This window comes from Pithys albifrons, unplaced genomic scaffold (genome assembly GCF_047495875.1).
Source record: "Pithys albifrons albifrons isolate INPA30051 unplaced genomic scaffold, PitAlb_v1 scaffold_43, whole genome shotgun sequence".
Lineage (NCBI taxonomy): Eukaryota > Metazoa > Chordata > Aves > Passeriformes > Thamnophilidae > Pithys > Pithys albifrons.
The window spans coordinates 310,962-327,999 of record NW_027286058.1 but is presented as its reverse complement, the minus strand read 5'-3'; the positions used below and the strand labels follow the sequence as shown (position 1 = coordinate 327,999).

Below are 17,038 nucleotides of genomic sequence, written 5' to 3'. Positions count from 1 at the left end.
TAGATTTGGGCTTAAAGTGGAGGTTAAGTCTGCAATGCACAAGGCGATGGTCTGTTTGACATTCTGCACTAGGCATCACTTGGGTATGACAGACACTGTGAACATTTCTCTGTTGCACTAAGACATAGTCAGTGAGGTACCAGTGCTTGGATCGAGGATGCATCCAGGTTGTTTTCAGGCTGTCTTTCTCTTGAAAGATAGTGTTGGTGACGGTGAGCTGCTGTTCTGCATAAAACTCTAGCAGGAGGTGTCCATTGTCATCGCAGTTTCCAATACCATGCTTGCCCAGTACTCCTCTCCAGGCTTCAGAGTTCTTACCTACTCTGGTGTTGAAGTCACCAAGGATTATGATCTTATAATCTGCAGGAACCTTTTGGGTGAGGCGGAGCAGGTCGGTGTAGAATTTGTCTTTTTCTGCTGGGTCAGCTTGGAGAGTTGGGGCATAAACGCTAAAAAGAACAACATGTTGTTTGTTGTGTAGAGGGAGGCATAAGGACATAATGCGATTGGAATGACCTTTCGGCAAATTTTCAAGTTTGGAGGCAATGGAGTTTTTAATCATGAAGCCAACTCCTGAAAGGTGTCTTTTGGTTTTGGGTTTGCCTGACCAGTAGAGTGTGTAGCTGGCACCATCTTCTTTAAGGCTGCCTTCCTCATGAAGATGAACTTCACTGAGAGCAGCAATGTCGATGTTGAGTCATGACAGTTCATGGGCAATTAGAGCAGAACGACACTCAGGACGTCCACTATCCTCAATATCAAGCCTGGTTCTGATGTTCCAACATGAGAGTGTGAATTTGAACACACCTTTGGAGGCAGGTGTATGCCTTTGAAATCTCTTTGACTTTGACCGCATCAGAAGATGCCGGTTGGCCACGGTTATCCAACCGGGTGTGGAGATGAGCTTTGTTTAGGCCATGTTTTCTAGGCTCCTCTCCATGAGGAGCAAGCAGTGCTGTCCTTAGAAAAGGATGCTTGATCATTCAGGATGCTACTCCACGAGACTGTCATCTCCGGGCTCAAGTCTCGAATGACCAATATCCTAAACCACCTGCATGCAAGGTTGGGTCTGCGGCTTCCAGCTGCTTCCTATCACCTGCCGTTTTCGACCCTCGCCTGCCACTACAGGGCTTTGCAATGTGGGTGAACCCTTCGAGCTTGTGCAATGGATTAATTAGGTGAGGCACAGCGTGCGCAGAACTGGCCCCACCCTTTACTCCTAAGGTTCATCTGCCCTGGCCTAGCGAGCTTGGACGGTGACAGCGAATACCTCAGGACGTAGGTTTGGTTAGAGTATCCTTCTGTTAGATGGATGGCCTTACAGGGCTAAGCGAGCTCCATCTGCCCGGGTTTGGAGTTAGAGTTGTCCTTCTAGGATTGTTGCCAGAGGGCTGGCGAGCCCATCCTGCCTGTGGACACACTTTGTCTGACCCTTCAGCTGAGACCTGTCTGGCATGGGAGACCCTACCGGAGGTACATACCACCACCAGCATAGCACACAACCTCATGAGGGCACACAAGCTTCTCCCCCACAACAAGGGGGTATCCCCGGAGAAGTGAGATGTTGCAATTACATGAATAATGTATGAGAAGATGTTGCAATCATCTAGATTCAGATATATAAATTAACCCACTTTTTCTCATGTGCTTCGAAGTGTGTTTGTGCAGTGCAAACTGCCTCCCTTCCCTGCGCAGAAATAAATACCTGCTGCTAACGGAATTCAAATTTTCTCTTAGCAGTTCTTGTGTGGTGTTTTTCACTATCAGAAGGCCTCTTAGTAGGAGTGCCTCTGAAGCACCCCCTCAAGCCTAAATGACTATACAAAACCCATCACATTCAGCCTCTGAAAAACAGCATGACTGGCAAAAACTGCACTCCCCACACACAGGGGAAGCACCCTGAGGGTTTCTGAGGGTATATAAATCCATGGGACTTTATGTTTTGTGTGCTTCTTTTCCCCACCACTCCCCAATGGATCAAGACATCAGCAACAACAGCAACAACAGCGACAACAACCAAATTCATTGAAGACCTCTGAGTGGTGACTGTAAACTTACTTTTTCTCTCTTGCCTCCTCTCTTTTCCCATTAACTCAATCTTTTCTCTCTCTCTCTCCCTCTCTCTCTTTTCCCTTACACATTTTCTTGGGTGATATCTTTATGCTTTTATAGTGCCATATTAACAAAAGATTTATCACCCCCCCATTGCATCATGGGTGTCTTCAAGTTTCTTCTGAAACAAAGATAAAATAATATGGCTTAAAATTTAACTATCTTTTTACTAGCTTTTGAATTTGCTGAGACTTTGCAAAATGTAATGTAATGTAACTGGTGGGGCCAGCCCAAGCGGTGGACAATTAAGATAAAAAGAGAACTAGAGTTAACTTGAATATGTGCAACCAAGATAAGAGGACTTGCTTGAATGGAGAAGCAGCTCAAAGCACATGAGAAGTGCTTTCTAACACAGAGGGGCAGGGGAAAGCAGAACCTGGACATAAGGGGGGGTGAAGAACAGTAAACAACATAAGACATAAACAACAGAATGTGTAATTCCATGACGTAAATCTACAGAGTGCCTGTAACAGTTAACATTTGGAGCTAACTCCTTAAAAAGGGCTGAATTTTGTATACCCAGTGGACATGTACTGGGGGCATGGGCCCCCTGCGTGGCCCCGGCCATGGCCAGGCCGTAATAAAATTGTGCTTTACTATCAATATCTAGTTTTTCTTTAAATCAATATGGCGACCCAGATGGGACTTTGTCTACTGCCTGTGGGACTCTTGAGATCGGGGACCCTCGGCACCACAGGAGACATCATTCCGGTAAAATTCCCCGAGCTCATCTGTATCATCACGGGAGTGGACGAAGGCCCTGCACAAAGGTATACAAATTGTAAAGCACTATTTTATTTTGGAATTTGGAAGGTACCAAGGGACCCTAGGGTTTTGGTTTTGGATTTTTGGTAAACCATAAGTCGTATGCAGGTTCACTTTGCTCCAACTTGCTAGCAGCTTAAAGGAGCAGCACCTCTTAAGTGGGGAAACCCACCAGGAGGTATAGGAAACTTTGGTCAGACAGTGGGTCTGCCAAAGGCAGCTTTGGGTGGACAGGGGGTCCCCCAAAATCACACCAAATTTCTCAGATTAAGAGAATTTGGCAGGACGGACAGATGTTTCTGGGTTTACCTCTTTGGCTGGATTTTGGACTTGGATTTAGGATCGTGATTATTAGAAGTCTGGTAATTTATTGCCTTTGGATCTGTTTTAAACCTTCTGCGGGGATCCCTTGTGTATGTTAAGGGTATGTGTTGCTGGTCTATGTTTGTGAGTATTGTAAAAGCTATGCGTAAGTTTTTATGGGAAAGAGTGGTTTTACTGTTTGCAAAATTAATCGAACAAAAAGATAACCATGACACATTACTTAAGAGAACTGGATCCAGAAATCTGCTGGCCGCTGATAACTGCCTCACACGCCAGAGCTATCAACCCCTCAACTTAAACTACTAACTCTTGTCTGTGCTTAACTGTCATAATTGTTCTCCTTGTTTATTCATAACTTATATCTATTGCCAGCAACTTCAGCGTGTTAACCTAAGATTAAAAATAAAACTAGCACTGGGAAATTTAAAATTGAGGAACAAAAGTGTGTGCCCTTGTGGAGCAGTGGTATAGAGCTAGAGAATATGCTGAAAGAAAGTTGTGAATTGTAGAAACGGAACTTTGGTTCTGGAATAGTTAGACTTCGACACTGTCCTTGTCCAGTGTCAAAGAGAGTGGCAAGATTATGGCAAAGGACCAAAATAGAATTAGTTTTAACACTGTGTTGTTTGTGAGTGTATGCATTTATGGGCCCTTGTGTGTGTAATAGTGTTGATGAGTGTGATGGGTATGTGTATCTGTTTTATTGGTTGTAAATGAGTATGTGTTTTGTTGTTTTAAAATAAATGAATTAATAAATAAATAAATAAATGGGCAAGAAACTAGTTTTTGCAGAAATCAGGCCACAAACTCCAGGCATGTCTGCCTTTTGTTAACAAAAGAATGAAAGCACTAACCATATCTGTGCTAAGTTTAGAGCTTGTTGTTTGTTTATTTGTAATTTGCTTTAAGTTCTAAATCTTGTTGTGTGTTAAAAAATCAGCACCCCTGAGCGAGTGTGTTAAAGGGTAAGCCGGCATCCCTGGAGTGTATGTGTGTGAAGTGTGAATTGTATGTTTAAATCCATTTGTGGAACATAAATTTAATAGAAATACTAAGAAAAGCTGAAACCTGATATAGTCTATATTTGTCTGGGAGAGTGTGTTGTTTATATTGTTTAGAAATCAAAAAAAACCCACTATTTTTATTCTTAAAGCCTGTCAGCCTCTTTACTGACAGCAAACAAAAGTGCTAACCTGGAATTGCTTTTTCATATATTTGTGTTCTGTACTCATTATTTTTGTTCCCAAGATGAGGCTGAAAAGTTACAGCAAGACATTGAGAGATAAAATTACTTTAAAGCCTCCTTACTTTAGAGATAAATTGAATCGGTAAATAATTGAAAAATTAAGTTCCCATAAATAATTTAAAGCTAGTATTGTGTAAAGTAATGTGTGCAATTGAGACCCAGTGAATGTGAAGTCCTGAACTGCGAGAGTGGCCAGTAACGGACAGAGTGGCTGGTGAAAAAACAGAGCGAGACAGACACGACTGAAGCAATTCTCGGACATTGAAAGAGATAAGGGAGACCCTGGCTCCGGAAGACCTGAATGACATCCTAATAAACAAAATCCTACTCTGGTGACAGAATGGAACCAGGACTAAAAAGAACCAAGAGAAGGTCTGTACCCCATAAAACCCTGCTTACAAAAAAACCCAGAAAAGTCAAATGTAAAATTAAGGTTTTGTACACCTTCTGTGTTAAATAAGAATTAAAAATTAAATAATGTATCTTTAAATGTTATAAAAGCATCTGGCTAACAAAAAGAGATACAGTTTATAAAAATTACAAGTTAAGTAAGATTTTAAGTATGTATAAGAGGATTTGATTGTTTTAAAAGGACATTTAGTAAAAAAATTAAATACAAAAATTAAGTTAAAACAGTAAAATAGTAGATTAAAACACAGAAATTGAACTAATCAAAGTTTTAAGTTTTGTTTTAATCCAGCAACAAATATCAAGAGAAGTGCCTTGGATTTGGAGCTGACAGGACCCCAAAAGTTACAAGTAAAGGTTAAAAAAACCAGTAAGTTAACCAAAAGCTCCACTTAGCAATACACACTTCTAACCAAACTATGTTTAGTTTTTGTTCTAGATTTAAAAGATGCTCTTTTCTGCTTGCCTTTGGACCATAAAATTTGTTCGCCTGTTAGTGAAAAATTCAGATGCAAACCGAATGCCTCTGTGACAAGCACACCTTTGGAGCCTGTGACAATGACAGCTGAAAAAGGCCAAAGACGATGCTGTGAATTTCAGTGGGACCCCAGCCGTGCATACAGATTCAGGTATCTGGAGAAACAGCTGCATTCTCTGTACGCCGATCTCAACTCATTTGGACCTCCAGAGTTAAAATAGCTCCTGGTCTCTGAAAATCAACTTGCAAAATCCCGGAGAATGGACTGGGCTGTCAGGGTCCTCAACCTGTTGATTGCTGCCTGGACTGAGAAAATGCACTTGAGTAGACTGTAAGCTTGTTGAAAACTTTCCAGGACTAAAACGGTACAAAGTTTCCAGGGCAAAGCCCAAATCATTAAGAAAGAAGTAACCTATCTCAGATATGAGATCTCAGGAGGACAACGCCGACTAAGACTAGAGAAGAAAAAGGCCATCTGTGAAATACCTATGCCACAGACCCCAAGAGAACTTCGCACATTCTTAGGAATAACGGGGTGGTGCTTTGGATCTACAAATATGGACTAATAGTTAAACCCCTGTATCACATTCTACAAGATGGGACTAAACAATTAGTATCAACTTAAAGAAAGAACTTATGCAAGCACCTGCACTAAACCTCCCAGATGCAATCAAGCCCTTCTGACTTTTTCTCGCACAAAAAGCGATTGATTTGGGAGTCCTAACTCAACAGCTCAGTGACCATGGGGGAACCAGTACACCACAACTGCATTGAAACAATTGAGGCAACGTATGCCAGTCGAGATGCACCGCTGCCTGATGGAGAAACATGGTATGCAGACAGGAGCAGCTACGCCAAAAATGGAACCCATAGGGCAGGGTATGCAGTAACAACTCTGGATCATTTCATTGAAGCACGAGCACTTCCTGCCGGTATGTCTGCACAAAAAGCAGAAATAATTGCACTTACCTGAGCTCTGCAATTAAAAAAAAAGGAAAGACATCAACATACTAGTGGACTCAAGGTATGCCTTTGGTGTAGTTCACACCCATGGAGCAGTATGGAAAGAAAGAGGACTGCTCACATCGCAAGAAAAACAGATAAAGCATGCTGAAGAAAGCTTAAAACTACTTAAAGCTGTCCAACTACCAAAGAAGCTTGCAATCATGCATTGCAGAGGACATCAAAAGGTAATACAGACCAAGAAAGAGGCAATTGACTGGCAAATAAAGAGGCGAAAAGGCAGCAGAAAGTGGCTGGGTAAGACTTGCATCCCTAATCCCTGATAGCAAAATCGTAAAAGTAAGTTTTAATAAATTATATTTAAAAATACAATTTAAAGTTCACAGAAGATCAGCTAGCTCAAATCAAAAGTAACATGTAATACTTAAAAGACAAGGAGTAGTACCTAAAAGGTACTGCAGAAAGTTATGCAAGCAGAAACATAATAGCAAATGCATTGCATAAACACCTAAAGGGACAAATAGTAAGATGACATTTGTACACTAAAATAATCCAGGTTACTAAGAAAAACTTGCTTTTGCATAAAGATAAGGACAATTGGCAAAGTAACCTCCAAGAGAAACACTGGCAAATAAAATTTTTAGAAACTGCCAAATAAAAGAGGTTACCAATACCTATTGATCCTAACAAATATCTTCTCAAATTAGCCAGAGGCTTTTCCTGACTTGAAGCAATAAGGCTCGAGAAATTATTAAAATGTAAATTGATTGGACTTTATATTAACCACAAGCAGGTGGTCAAAGAGAAATAAAGCATTTGATAAAACAACAATTGGTAAAAAATCTGTAAAAATAAATTTGTATTAGCACCAAGCTTCACTCCAGCCTTGTTGTAAATGAGTCAAACCTAAAAATCATGTAAGTTGTAAAAGAATATGTATAAAAATGTTTAATATGCAATTGTCAAAATTAACAAACACCTCCCTTGGAGAGTGAGTGTATTATTAAGTTTTTAGGATGACCTACCTGAATGAAAAGTGAGTGCAGCCTTGCGCTGTGTGCTGTGACAGGTGAAACATGACCTCACAGAGATTAAAAATATCATACAGAAGTGGCCAAAACCAGAACACCAGTGATGGAAAAAAAAACCTGTCCCAGCTATTTCACTTCCTGATCCACACGGTTTTGATTTCAATACTGGCAACTGTTTTCCTGAGGATCATCAACCTTTGGCTGTAGTGGAAGATTAAGAATACAGCATCATGGGTGCAAATATTCTGGACTGTACAAAAGTGATGTAAAAGAATTTACATAGTTATAAAAAAAAAGGATTGAAACAAAGACAAAATAATATGGCTTAAAATTTAACTAGCTTTTGAATTTGCTGGGACTTTGCAGAATGTAATGTAATGTAACTGTTTGCAAGTGGGGCCAGCCCAAGCAGTGTGCAGTTAAGATAAAAAGAGAACTAGAGCTAACTTGAATATGTGCAACCAAGATAAGAGGACTTGCTTGAATGGAGAAGCAGCTCAAAGCACATGAGAAGTGCTTTCTAACACAGAGGGGCAGGGGAAAGCAGAACCTGGACATAAGGGGGGGTGAAGAACAGTAAACAACATAAGACATAAACAACAGAATGTGTAATTCCATGACGTAAATCTACAGAGTGCCTGTAACAGTTAACATTTGGAGCTAACTCCTTAAAAAGGGCTGAATTTTGTATACCCAGTGGACATGTACTGGGGGCATGGGCCCCCTGCGTGGCCCCGGCCATGGCCAGGCCGTAATAAAATTGTGCTTTACTATCAATATCTAGTTTTTCTTTAAATCACTTCTTGCTGTTCTTTCATGGAGCAAGATTGCCATCTTGCGTCCTGTTTTTCAGTAGAAGAATGTGGGGAAGGGGCGTTGGGGGGCTCTTTGCATCTTCCTCATCACAGTCTTCCTCACCTTGGCAGGTTTCCTGGCATGTGTGAATAATTCTTGCTGACCTCTAACCTCCTATCTGATTGTTCTAGCTCTTACTAAAACACCTTCATTTTTCACTGGTTAATATAAATCTAAGTTGCTCTTGACTTAAACAGTGATCTATTGAATTTACTTAACAGAAACAATCTCTATTGACTACATTCTGTGAGGTGTATGACTTTTGTAAATTTATTTCTCCCAGGTGCACTACCCCAGTATTCTTTGATTAGCTCAAGATTTCGATCTTCATTTTACAATATTAAACTGATAAAGGAAAAGTCACCTAAAAATATTAAAATACAACACTCTACAAGAGTCAGAGTCCCCTAAATTCCTAAACTATCTGAAATAAAGACATATCTCTCTCTCAATATCTATATATCTGTAAACACTGATGATCTAGTATCAATTTACTTTAATCCACCCCAAGGGATTTATTAGCTGTCCTACTTACAGGGGCCAGGACCAGTTTATCATTATGTGGGTATAACCAAAACTGTCTTTGACATCCTCTATGTCATTTCTGATGAACTGTTAGTAATGGATCATTTGCAGCAGCTGCCCAGGGCACACATGACACCTTAGGCTACAAGCTGGGTGTTAAAGCACCCAGAGAGGCAGGGGAGTGTTTGTCTTCACACCAGTGCCTCAGCTGTGCTAACTCCCCTCCGGGGAGGCATTAGCACCTTCACACACAGCTGGAGGGGTCATGTCTGCTAATGGGCCATTAGGGACTGGCATAATAGCCAGCTGCAACTACCTAGACCATCAAAGTTTCTGAAAATATTCTATGACTCACAGAATTAAATCACTCATTGTGAAACTCCCTGCCCTGGGGGAGGTACTGGGTATTCCCACCTGAACCTGTGCATATATAATCTTGGGGTTTTGGGACTTCCAGTGCCACTCGCCAGATCCAGAGGAGAACCAGAACTTCTGCAGGACTGCAACTCACTCTTGACAAGACTGTGATCATTACTTTTGACAGAACTGTGACCATCATTCTCACCAACAGATTTCCTTTCCTTTTACTTTGCACTCAGAGGGACCACGTGGTGCTCAGCACAGGGGCTAATGAACACCGTTCTTGTCCCAGGGTGCTTCATTATATATCTGTATTTGGGGGTTAAAAACCAGTTTTCTCTGAATCATTGTATTTATTGCAATCTTTTTAGTAAATTGTAGCTCTGACTTGTAATCTCTCTTGAGTTGGGTTCATTTCTCCTGCTGGTTTAGTTTTAAACCAGCAAATTAGCAAAAAACAAAAGTTACTTCTGCCTTGTGGGATGTGCCATAACAGGTGGGACCTTCAAACATTGGGATACACATTCAGCAAAAGCCACCTGGTTAGTCAACACCAGAGGATCTGCCAATCAGGCTGGCCCTGCTCAGTCAAATCTTTTATGTACGGTAGAAAGGGATAAAGTTCCTGTAATGCAACTAAAACTATGCTGGGGAAAATAGGCAGGGTTATTCCTGACTGTACATAGTTGCCGGCTGGGGTTAAACCACACCACCTCCTACACTGTCTCCACACCACTGTATTGTATTTCCACATCTGGTAAGTTGAAGTCCCTTGCAAGAACAAAGGCTAGTGCTTTTGAGACTTCTCCCAACTGCTTATAGAGTGGTAGTCTGCACTTCAGTAGTACCCAGAGTATCTTAAAATGTGTTCAGAGGTATTGCTATGTATTTCTGAAAAGAAAGTAGCTAACCCAGCTTTTCACATAGCTGCATTACAAATAAAGAAAGGTTTCCAGACATTTATTTCTGGAATTGTACACCAGGTATTAAAGTACAACAAATACAAAATAATGCTAAAAAAAATAAAAATCAGTGTTTATGTACAAATATTAAAACCAATGCAACAATAGCAACGACTTCTTGAACATCTGATGTTAAAATCATGTCCCGATTGTCACAAAACTTGTTGTTATGCACAAAGTACTTTGAATAACTGGAATCTGTTTTATTAAGATGACTATAACCATAACTTCTGTATTTTACAATTGATAGTATTGTCCTTCTTCCAATGAAAAATAGGAATAAAAAAATAATAACCTTGTAATTATTTTATAAATTACTGTATTTAGTTTCCCCATCTGTAGACAATGTGCTTGTAGTGCTGGGCAAATAGTGTCCCCATTGGTCAGTTTATACATTAGTTTACATTCAAAGTTGAAATACTCACCTAAAGACTTTGGTTAAATTGAGTACTATCATTATATTCTACTTGATCTGAAGTTTTCATACATTTTTGATCCTCAGTTTTAAAAGTTAAAAACAAGAAACAAGTACACAATTTAGTACTTTGACCGTGACAAGAGGAAAACTAAACCTTTAAAAACCTAACATGAAAAGATGACATACCAGTAACCAAAGTAAAAGTATTGCTATAATCACAGCGCCAAGTTACACCTCTAAATCAATCAGCTATCCTCTTCAGATTTCCTGTACATTAAAAGGATACATTTACCAACACCACAATCGCCCATTATGGATTTTTGGTTTGTTTGTATGAAGAACAAGTATGGCAGAGGACAAAGAATTCATCACAGTTTGTTATAAGAATTGTGCTTCACCATCAAAGAACCAAGGCAATATAATTCCTTCATATGGTTGCAATTCAGTTATCTTCATGCTGACTTTCAAAATGCAATTCTTTTAATAAACAGTAACAAGTTCTCCATTTTAAATGTTTAAACTGAGAAAAAAATAATTAAGTACAGCTTCTAAATGAAAAATTCAATAAATAGCTTTTTTACATGGATAAGTCATCATGGTACAAATTTATGAATGTCACATCAAGCATGCACAAAAATGTTATTATACACACAAGTAGTCAGAAAATATTGAAATAGATATCTAAAAAGATATGAAGAAGTAAATATTTACAAAATCTTGCAAGTTATTGCCTCATTTTAACAAGGAATTAAAAGTAAACGATACCAGCTACCTACCCAACAAGCTAAATAAGATCAACATTTAAAAATCTATTAATGCTAGCTAGTCTAATTTTTCTCCCATAATTTTCTGAATTTTGGTCAAAAGTCTTTATTAAATAACTAAAGTGTCCATTCAACTTGCTGACAACTCAAACCTTAGACGACTCTCTGTCTCCATTAAGAGCCCAGCAATGCATAGATAAATCGAATATATTACTGCATCAGCTAATGAGAATGGGCATGTTCATTTAAATGCAACTGTTATAGGCATTCAGTCATCTTTGTGTAATGATTTCTATACAGACCAGCCACTCACTGTAAACCCATAAACTTGAATGTATAACAATGAAGGATTATGACCAGTATTTTACAAAATTACATAAAATGTTTTGATTCATAAAGAAACAAGGTACACAGTTCAGCACAAAACAGAGCAACAAGAAGCCGACAACTTGTCTAAAAATGTGAGAGTACAACATAGGGCCAAGGCTACCCATTATTTACTGTGTACGTTTTAGAATTACATATTTCAGATGTATAAGTTAAGAACTCATTACAAAATTATCTTTACTTTTGTCCACTGTGCTAAACTAATTTGTTTTAATGTGGTAAATGTGCTATTGTATAAATACTTCATAGTAATCTTCATTGCAGTGCAGTAAAGAAAACTCCATACACTGCATCCATAACTCAAGATGTCAATGCAATTCACAGTATGCATAATAAATACCCTCTTCCCTTTCAAATATTAAAAGTCACTACTTTTTAATTACTCAGCATAACCTTGAAGCAACTATCACAAATATCAACAACGCAAGCTTAACCACTTCAATAATCAAAACAAGTTTGTGACAATTAAATTTGTGATATGAACAGTGCAAGGAAAATGTATGGAGGGAAAGGGGTAATCCTACAGAAGTAATGTTTTCCCACAAGAATTAGAGCAAACATTTGCAAGACAAACTTCATGGATAGCTAAATTGCACTCAATGTTCAAAATAAAAATTTATTGAAATTAAATAGTTGCTTTTAGGGGAGACATTTTTACTCATCCTTTTTTATTTGACTAAAGTAGTGAAGTGCCATTTTTGAGCCAATGACTTGCCAAAACAAATAAATGCAATCCACACTGAAGAAAAACTTTCAAATACATACTTCAAGGTTCCACTACTTCTACATAAACTAGATAGCCCCTCAAAACAGTAACACTTTGAACTGCAGTGCTGCAAACAATTTGTCTTCCAAAACATAGACTGCTTAGTGGTAAATCCTAAGCTGTGCAGACTGTAGCTTTATACATCAGCTGCCTTAGCAAAGTTAAGCTACACAGGTGCATTAATCTTCAAAGTTGTGGACAAAACCCATCTGAATACATTAGCCTAAAATGTATCTGTTTAAGCCAGTAAGTTTAAAGTACCTCTGGCAGCATAATTACTTCTGCGTAAGGTAGCCATGGCCTATAATTTTGCAACAGCCTCCAAGTGTAGGTCTTCATACTTTACTCATGTTAAGTCCCTTGTGCTAGCTTCCACCAAGATGAAATTGCTGTTTTTTTAAACTGAAGTGCTCTAGTTTAGAATCACATAAGAGAAGGTTCCATTTAAAAAACATCCTTGTATGTTTGTGCAGTTTAAGTTAAAGAAACTCATCCCTGCCTTTATAAAAAAAAATTAAAATAAAATGCTACATTAAGCAGGGATCAGGAATGGTACCTGTAAACATTGTTATTACACTGCATCCATTATGGCAAAAGCAACTTTGACTAAAAAGCCACTCCAATCAGTTCAAAACTTAGGTGCTGGTTTTGAAATGGTGGCCTCTCTCTACAGGCTTTAAAAAAATTTGAAGCAGAGATTAAAGCTGCATCACAGAGTTCTCTTAGTTCCAAACTCTGCCAAACATTTCCACATTTATGGACTGAAAAAAGAAATTACTCTTGATAAATCAAGATATAGTTCTATACATAAAAAGACATCACTGATGTCAAAGTTCAAACTTCCAGTGAAAGCCTAAGCAAACCTGATAGCCCCCATCAAGTTTACTATTACTGCATAAAATACCCATAATTTGTTTAGCTTTCCAGTCATTCTGACTGAAGGGCAGTATGTTGGTGAAGAGCATGGGTGTTTATAAAACCATTTGTGTCATTTGCAGATAGACTGCTGAAGTCAGCCACTGAAACAGCCATTTTGGCACTGGTAATATGGTGTGTGTGGTTCTCAAAGTCCACACCAAGGTTATTTACTGAGACATCATTCATGAAAGATTCTGGGACAGCAATTCCCATTTTCAATCTTTTCGCTGGTCTTTCTGTCTCCTCACTGCACATGTTCATTGGGTTTAGCTCTGAGGGATAAAAGCCAGTCTCAAATAAATTAAAACAATCACTTTCACCATTGCTAGGCAAGTTAAGCAATTCTTCTGTTCCAACAGGCACATGATTAACTGATGCTCGGGGTAAGCTGTCCATAGGAGGGAAGGCATCATCAAGGCAGTTCACATTTGAAGTGTGGCAGACTGTAGCTACACTGTTTGTCAATGCTGTGGAAAAAAAAATGAACATAAAACGTAAATGAAAGAGTTATTTATATAATTACAACAAAAAGTTTGTGGGTTTTGTTTGAGTTTTTCCTTGATTTACCTGTAAACTCATTGGCAGTAACAGAATTCAGAATGCTTAGCTGTTGATCAGAAATGGTTTCTGTTCGAGTATTAGATGTTAAGGCTGAAGTATGTACTGCTCCACCAAGAGCTTCTGCTTCATCAACCAAACGATCCATGTAGTCCCTTAAAGAACATGGCATTCATAATGAGTTATTTAACAGGAAAACAAGGCCCAAAAATGATGATGGATTTATTTTCAGTTGTCATAGCCACTGGAGCATTACACTGCAACGGTGGGAAGACAAAACTAATCTTCTACATTTACAATTTGCAACAGAAAATATATTCCAAGGACATTTTACTTACGTAACTCCAGGATGATGGTTATATCTCTTCTTTCCAAATCTTGTTTGCTGAGCAAAGTAATCATAACGTTCTGACTTTTTCCACATGTAATAGAAAGCCACACACTCAGCCACTGTTCTGGTTCTTACCTAAAAGAAGGCAAGAATTGACAAGATAAATGCGAAGCATTATGTTTTGTCATCTCCCTAGTCCCCATATTCCTGCAATATTGTTAGTTTTACTGTTTTAGTATCTGGAACAAACCAATTAAATCAGAAGACCTGAAAAAGACATTTACAGTTTCAAATTTCTTTACTGAGAGGGTGGTCAAACACTGGAACAGGCTTCCTAGAGAGGTGGTCGATGCCCCAAGCCTGTCAGTGTTTAAAAGGCATTTGGCCAATGCCCTTAATAACATGATGAAACTTCTGGTCAGCCCTGAAGTGGTCAGGCAGCTGGACTAGATGATCGTTGTAGGTCCCTCCCAACAGAAATAGTCTAATCTATTCTAAATAATTACCACATCTGTGCTATCGTATACATTATTGTTGTTTAGGTTTGGGGTTTTTTTAAACTAGATTGAAACTGTATCTACATCTGAAGCACTTCAGTTCATAACCTACATAGTTATTTTTTAAACTATGAGACAGATTATCTCCTTAGAAAACACTGAGCAAATGAATGACCCAAGAGAAATGAAGCAGAAAAGACACTGGGTACTTGGAAAATTCTGGTCCATAGTGACAGATAGATCCATTTATATGCTTTGTTGTATGTTGAAAAAAATATTTTAAAATTATTTCTTTGTATCTCGGGTGAATTACTGTTTATGGGTAAGGTCCATTTAAAAATTGAACCACCCAAATATTTATCACAGGACAAGTTAAGCCAAGTGTTGAACAGGACCACAACTCTATAAAAATTACCTGAAATACAACAAAAGCACCAGTTTCCTAAAAAAACCCAACTTGTCGTGGTTTAACCCCCACTAGCAACATGCAAAAAACCACAATTGTTCACCACCAACCAGCTGATGCCCAGCCAGTCCCCAAGCCACTGCAGTCCCCACCCACCAACCTTCACCTCCCAATTTTATTACTGAGTATGATGTCATATGGAATGGAATATCCCTTCAGTCAGTTGGAGTCAGCTGTCCCTCCTCCCAGCTTCTTGTGCACCCCCAGCCTATTCACTGGCAGGACAGTCTAAGGAGCAGAAAAGGCCTTGACTCTACATAAACCCTGTTCAGCAATAACTAAAACATTAGTGTATTATCAACTGTTTCCAGCATAAGTCCAAAGCATAGCCCATTCTAGCTACAATTAAGAAAATTAACTCTATCCCAGTCAAAACCAGTACAAAACCTCAAGGTGGTATCAAAACATATAGAAGATGTACAGAAAGTATGGAAACACCCATACTGGCAACTGTACCAAATGATATATTGTCCCAGTTCAGCAGCTGGGGCCAGTTTATCACTGTGTGGGGGTGACCAAAGTTGTGTATTCTACACCCTCTATTCATTTCTCATGAACTGTTACCAATGGACCATTTGCAGCAGCTGCCCAGGGCACACCTGCCCCCTCAGGCTGGGAGCTGGCTGGGAAAGAAGCCTGGGAGACAGGAGCTGGGAGAACTCCCCTCCAGGGAGTCGGTGGCACCTCCACACCCACCTGAGGGGTCATGTCTGCTCATGGGCCAGCAACGATTCCAAAATCCCCCCGACTCACAGAGTCAGATCACCCACTGTGGAACTCCCTGCCCTGGAGGAGGCACTGGGCATTCCCACCTGAACCAGAGGGTATATATTCTTGGGGTTTGGAGACTTCTGGTACCACCCATCACATCCAGAAGAGGACCAGAACCTTGACAGGACTGCGACCGTCATCTGCACCAACAGGTTTTTTCACTTCCTCTTACTTTGGACTCAGAGGAACCACATGGGGCTCAGCACAGAGGCTAACAAACACCATTCTGTTTGTGCCCCAGGGTGCTGGGTTAAACTTCTGGGTTTTGTGGGTTAAAACCAATTTCTCTTTGTATCATTCCATTTATTGCAATATTTTTATTAAATTGTAGCTCTGATTTATAATCTCTTTTGTGCTGGGTTCATTTCTCCTGCCAGTTTACCTTTAAGCCAGCACATCTTTATACTCTATAAAAAAAATAAATCCAATTCCTATTCTTCAGACACAGAGGAATCAGTCAGAAGCAATTCAAATCAACATTAGAACTCCTTTTTTGTCCAGAAACCAGAGTACTGATGGATGACTATACTTTCTGAAAACACAAAGAGCTAAGCCCGTTTCTGTAGAATTACACTTTCTGAATGACAAAAATAATTAAAGATGTGTTTTCCCCTCCCACAGACATGGTATGAAAATAATACACTTCTAGTAGAGGCAGACATTTTATCTAAATTATAACATCAATGCATATATGGAAGCAATATCAACATAAGTTGATTTCAAAGATATTGACTCGTTGCATTGCCTAGATTTTCCAATGACATCAGAGGCAAAATTAGCACAGAACCACCAAGCTGGTTTTAATATGTTGTCTCTTATTTCACTCTTCTGCATAGCTTCTGAAAAATGCATTACTTTTACAAATATTCAGCATCACATCATCTACCAAATTCTTCCATTTAACTGTAAAATACTAACCTTGTTTTTCTGGATGAGATGAAAGTCTTTTCCATAAATCAGAAGTGCATGTTCAAAGCTTCTGCATTCTTCTTCTGTCCACGCTGTCATCTCTTCTAGACAATTGCAAAAGCAGCATGATAAACTTATTTTTGCTCACTAACCTTTTACAGAGAATAAAATATTAGCATTGCTAATGCCAGAATATCCAAGCACACTCTAAAAAAAAGCAACAG

General features: G+C 39.1%; 1 protein-coding gene across 2 annotated transcripts in view; it reads right to left on the bottom strand.

Annotated features, from left to right (window-relative positions):
* Positions 1 to 10,010: 10,010 nt before the first annotated feature.
* Positions 10,011 to 17,038, bottom strand: part of LOC139685187 (mesoderm induction early response protein 3-like) — a 27,422-nt gene continuing 20,394 nt past the window's right edge. Inside the window, exons 10-13 of one of the 2 annotated variants that reach the window (XM_071581820.1) lie at positions 16,824 to 16,918; positions 14,179 to 14,306; positions 13,850 to 13,995; positions 10,011 to 13,749 (exon numbers count right to left, since the gene is read on the bottom strand). In XM_071581820.1, the coding sequence (XP_071437921.1) occupies positions 13,292 to 13,749; positions 13,850 to 13,995; positions 14,179 to 14,306; positions 16,824 to 16,918 (827 nt within the window). In that variant the 3' untranslated portion in view covers positions 10,011 to 13,291. The remainder of the gene's footprint in view (positions 13,750 to 13,849; positions 13,996 to 14,178; positions 14,307 to 16,823; positions 16,919 to 17,038) is intronic. The other variant, XM_071581821.1, reaches the window with a different exon arrangement.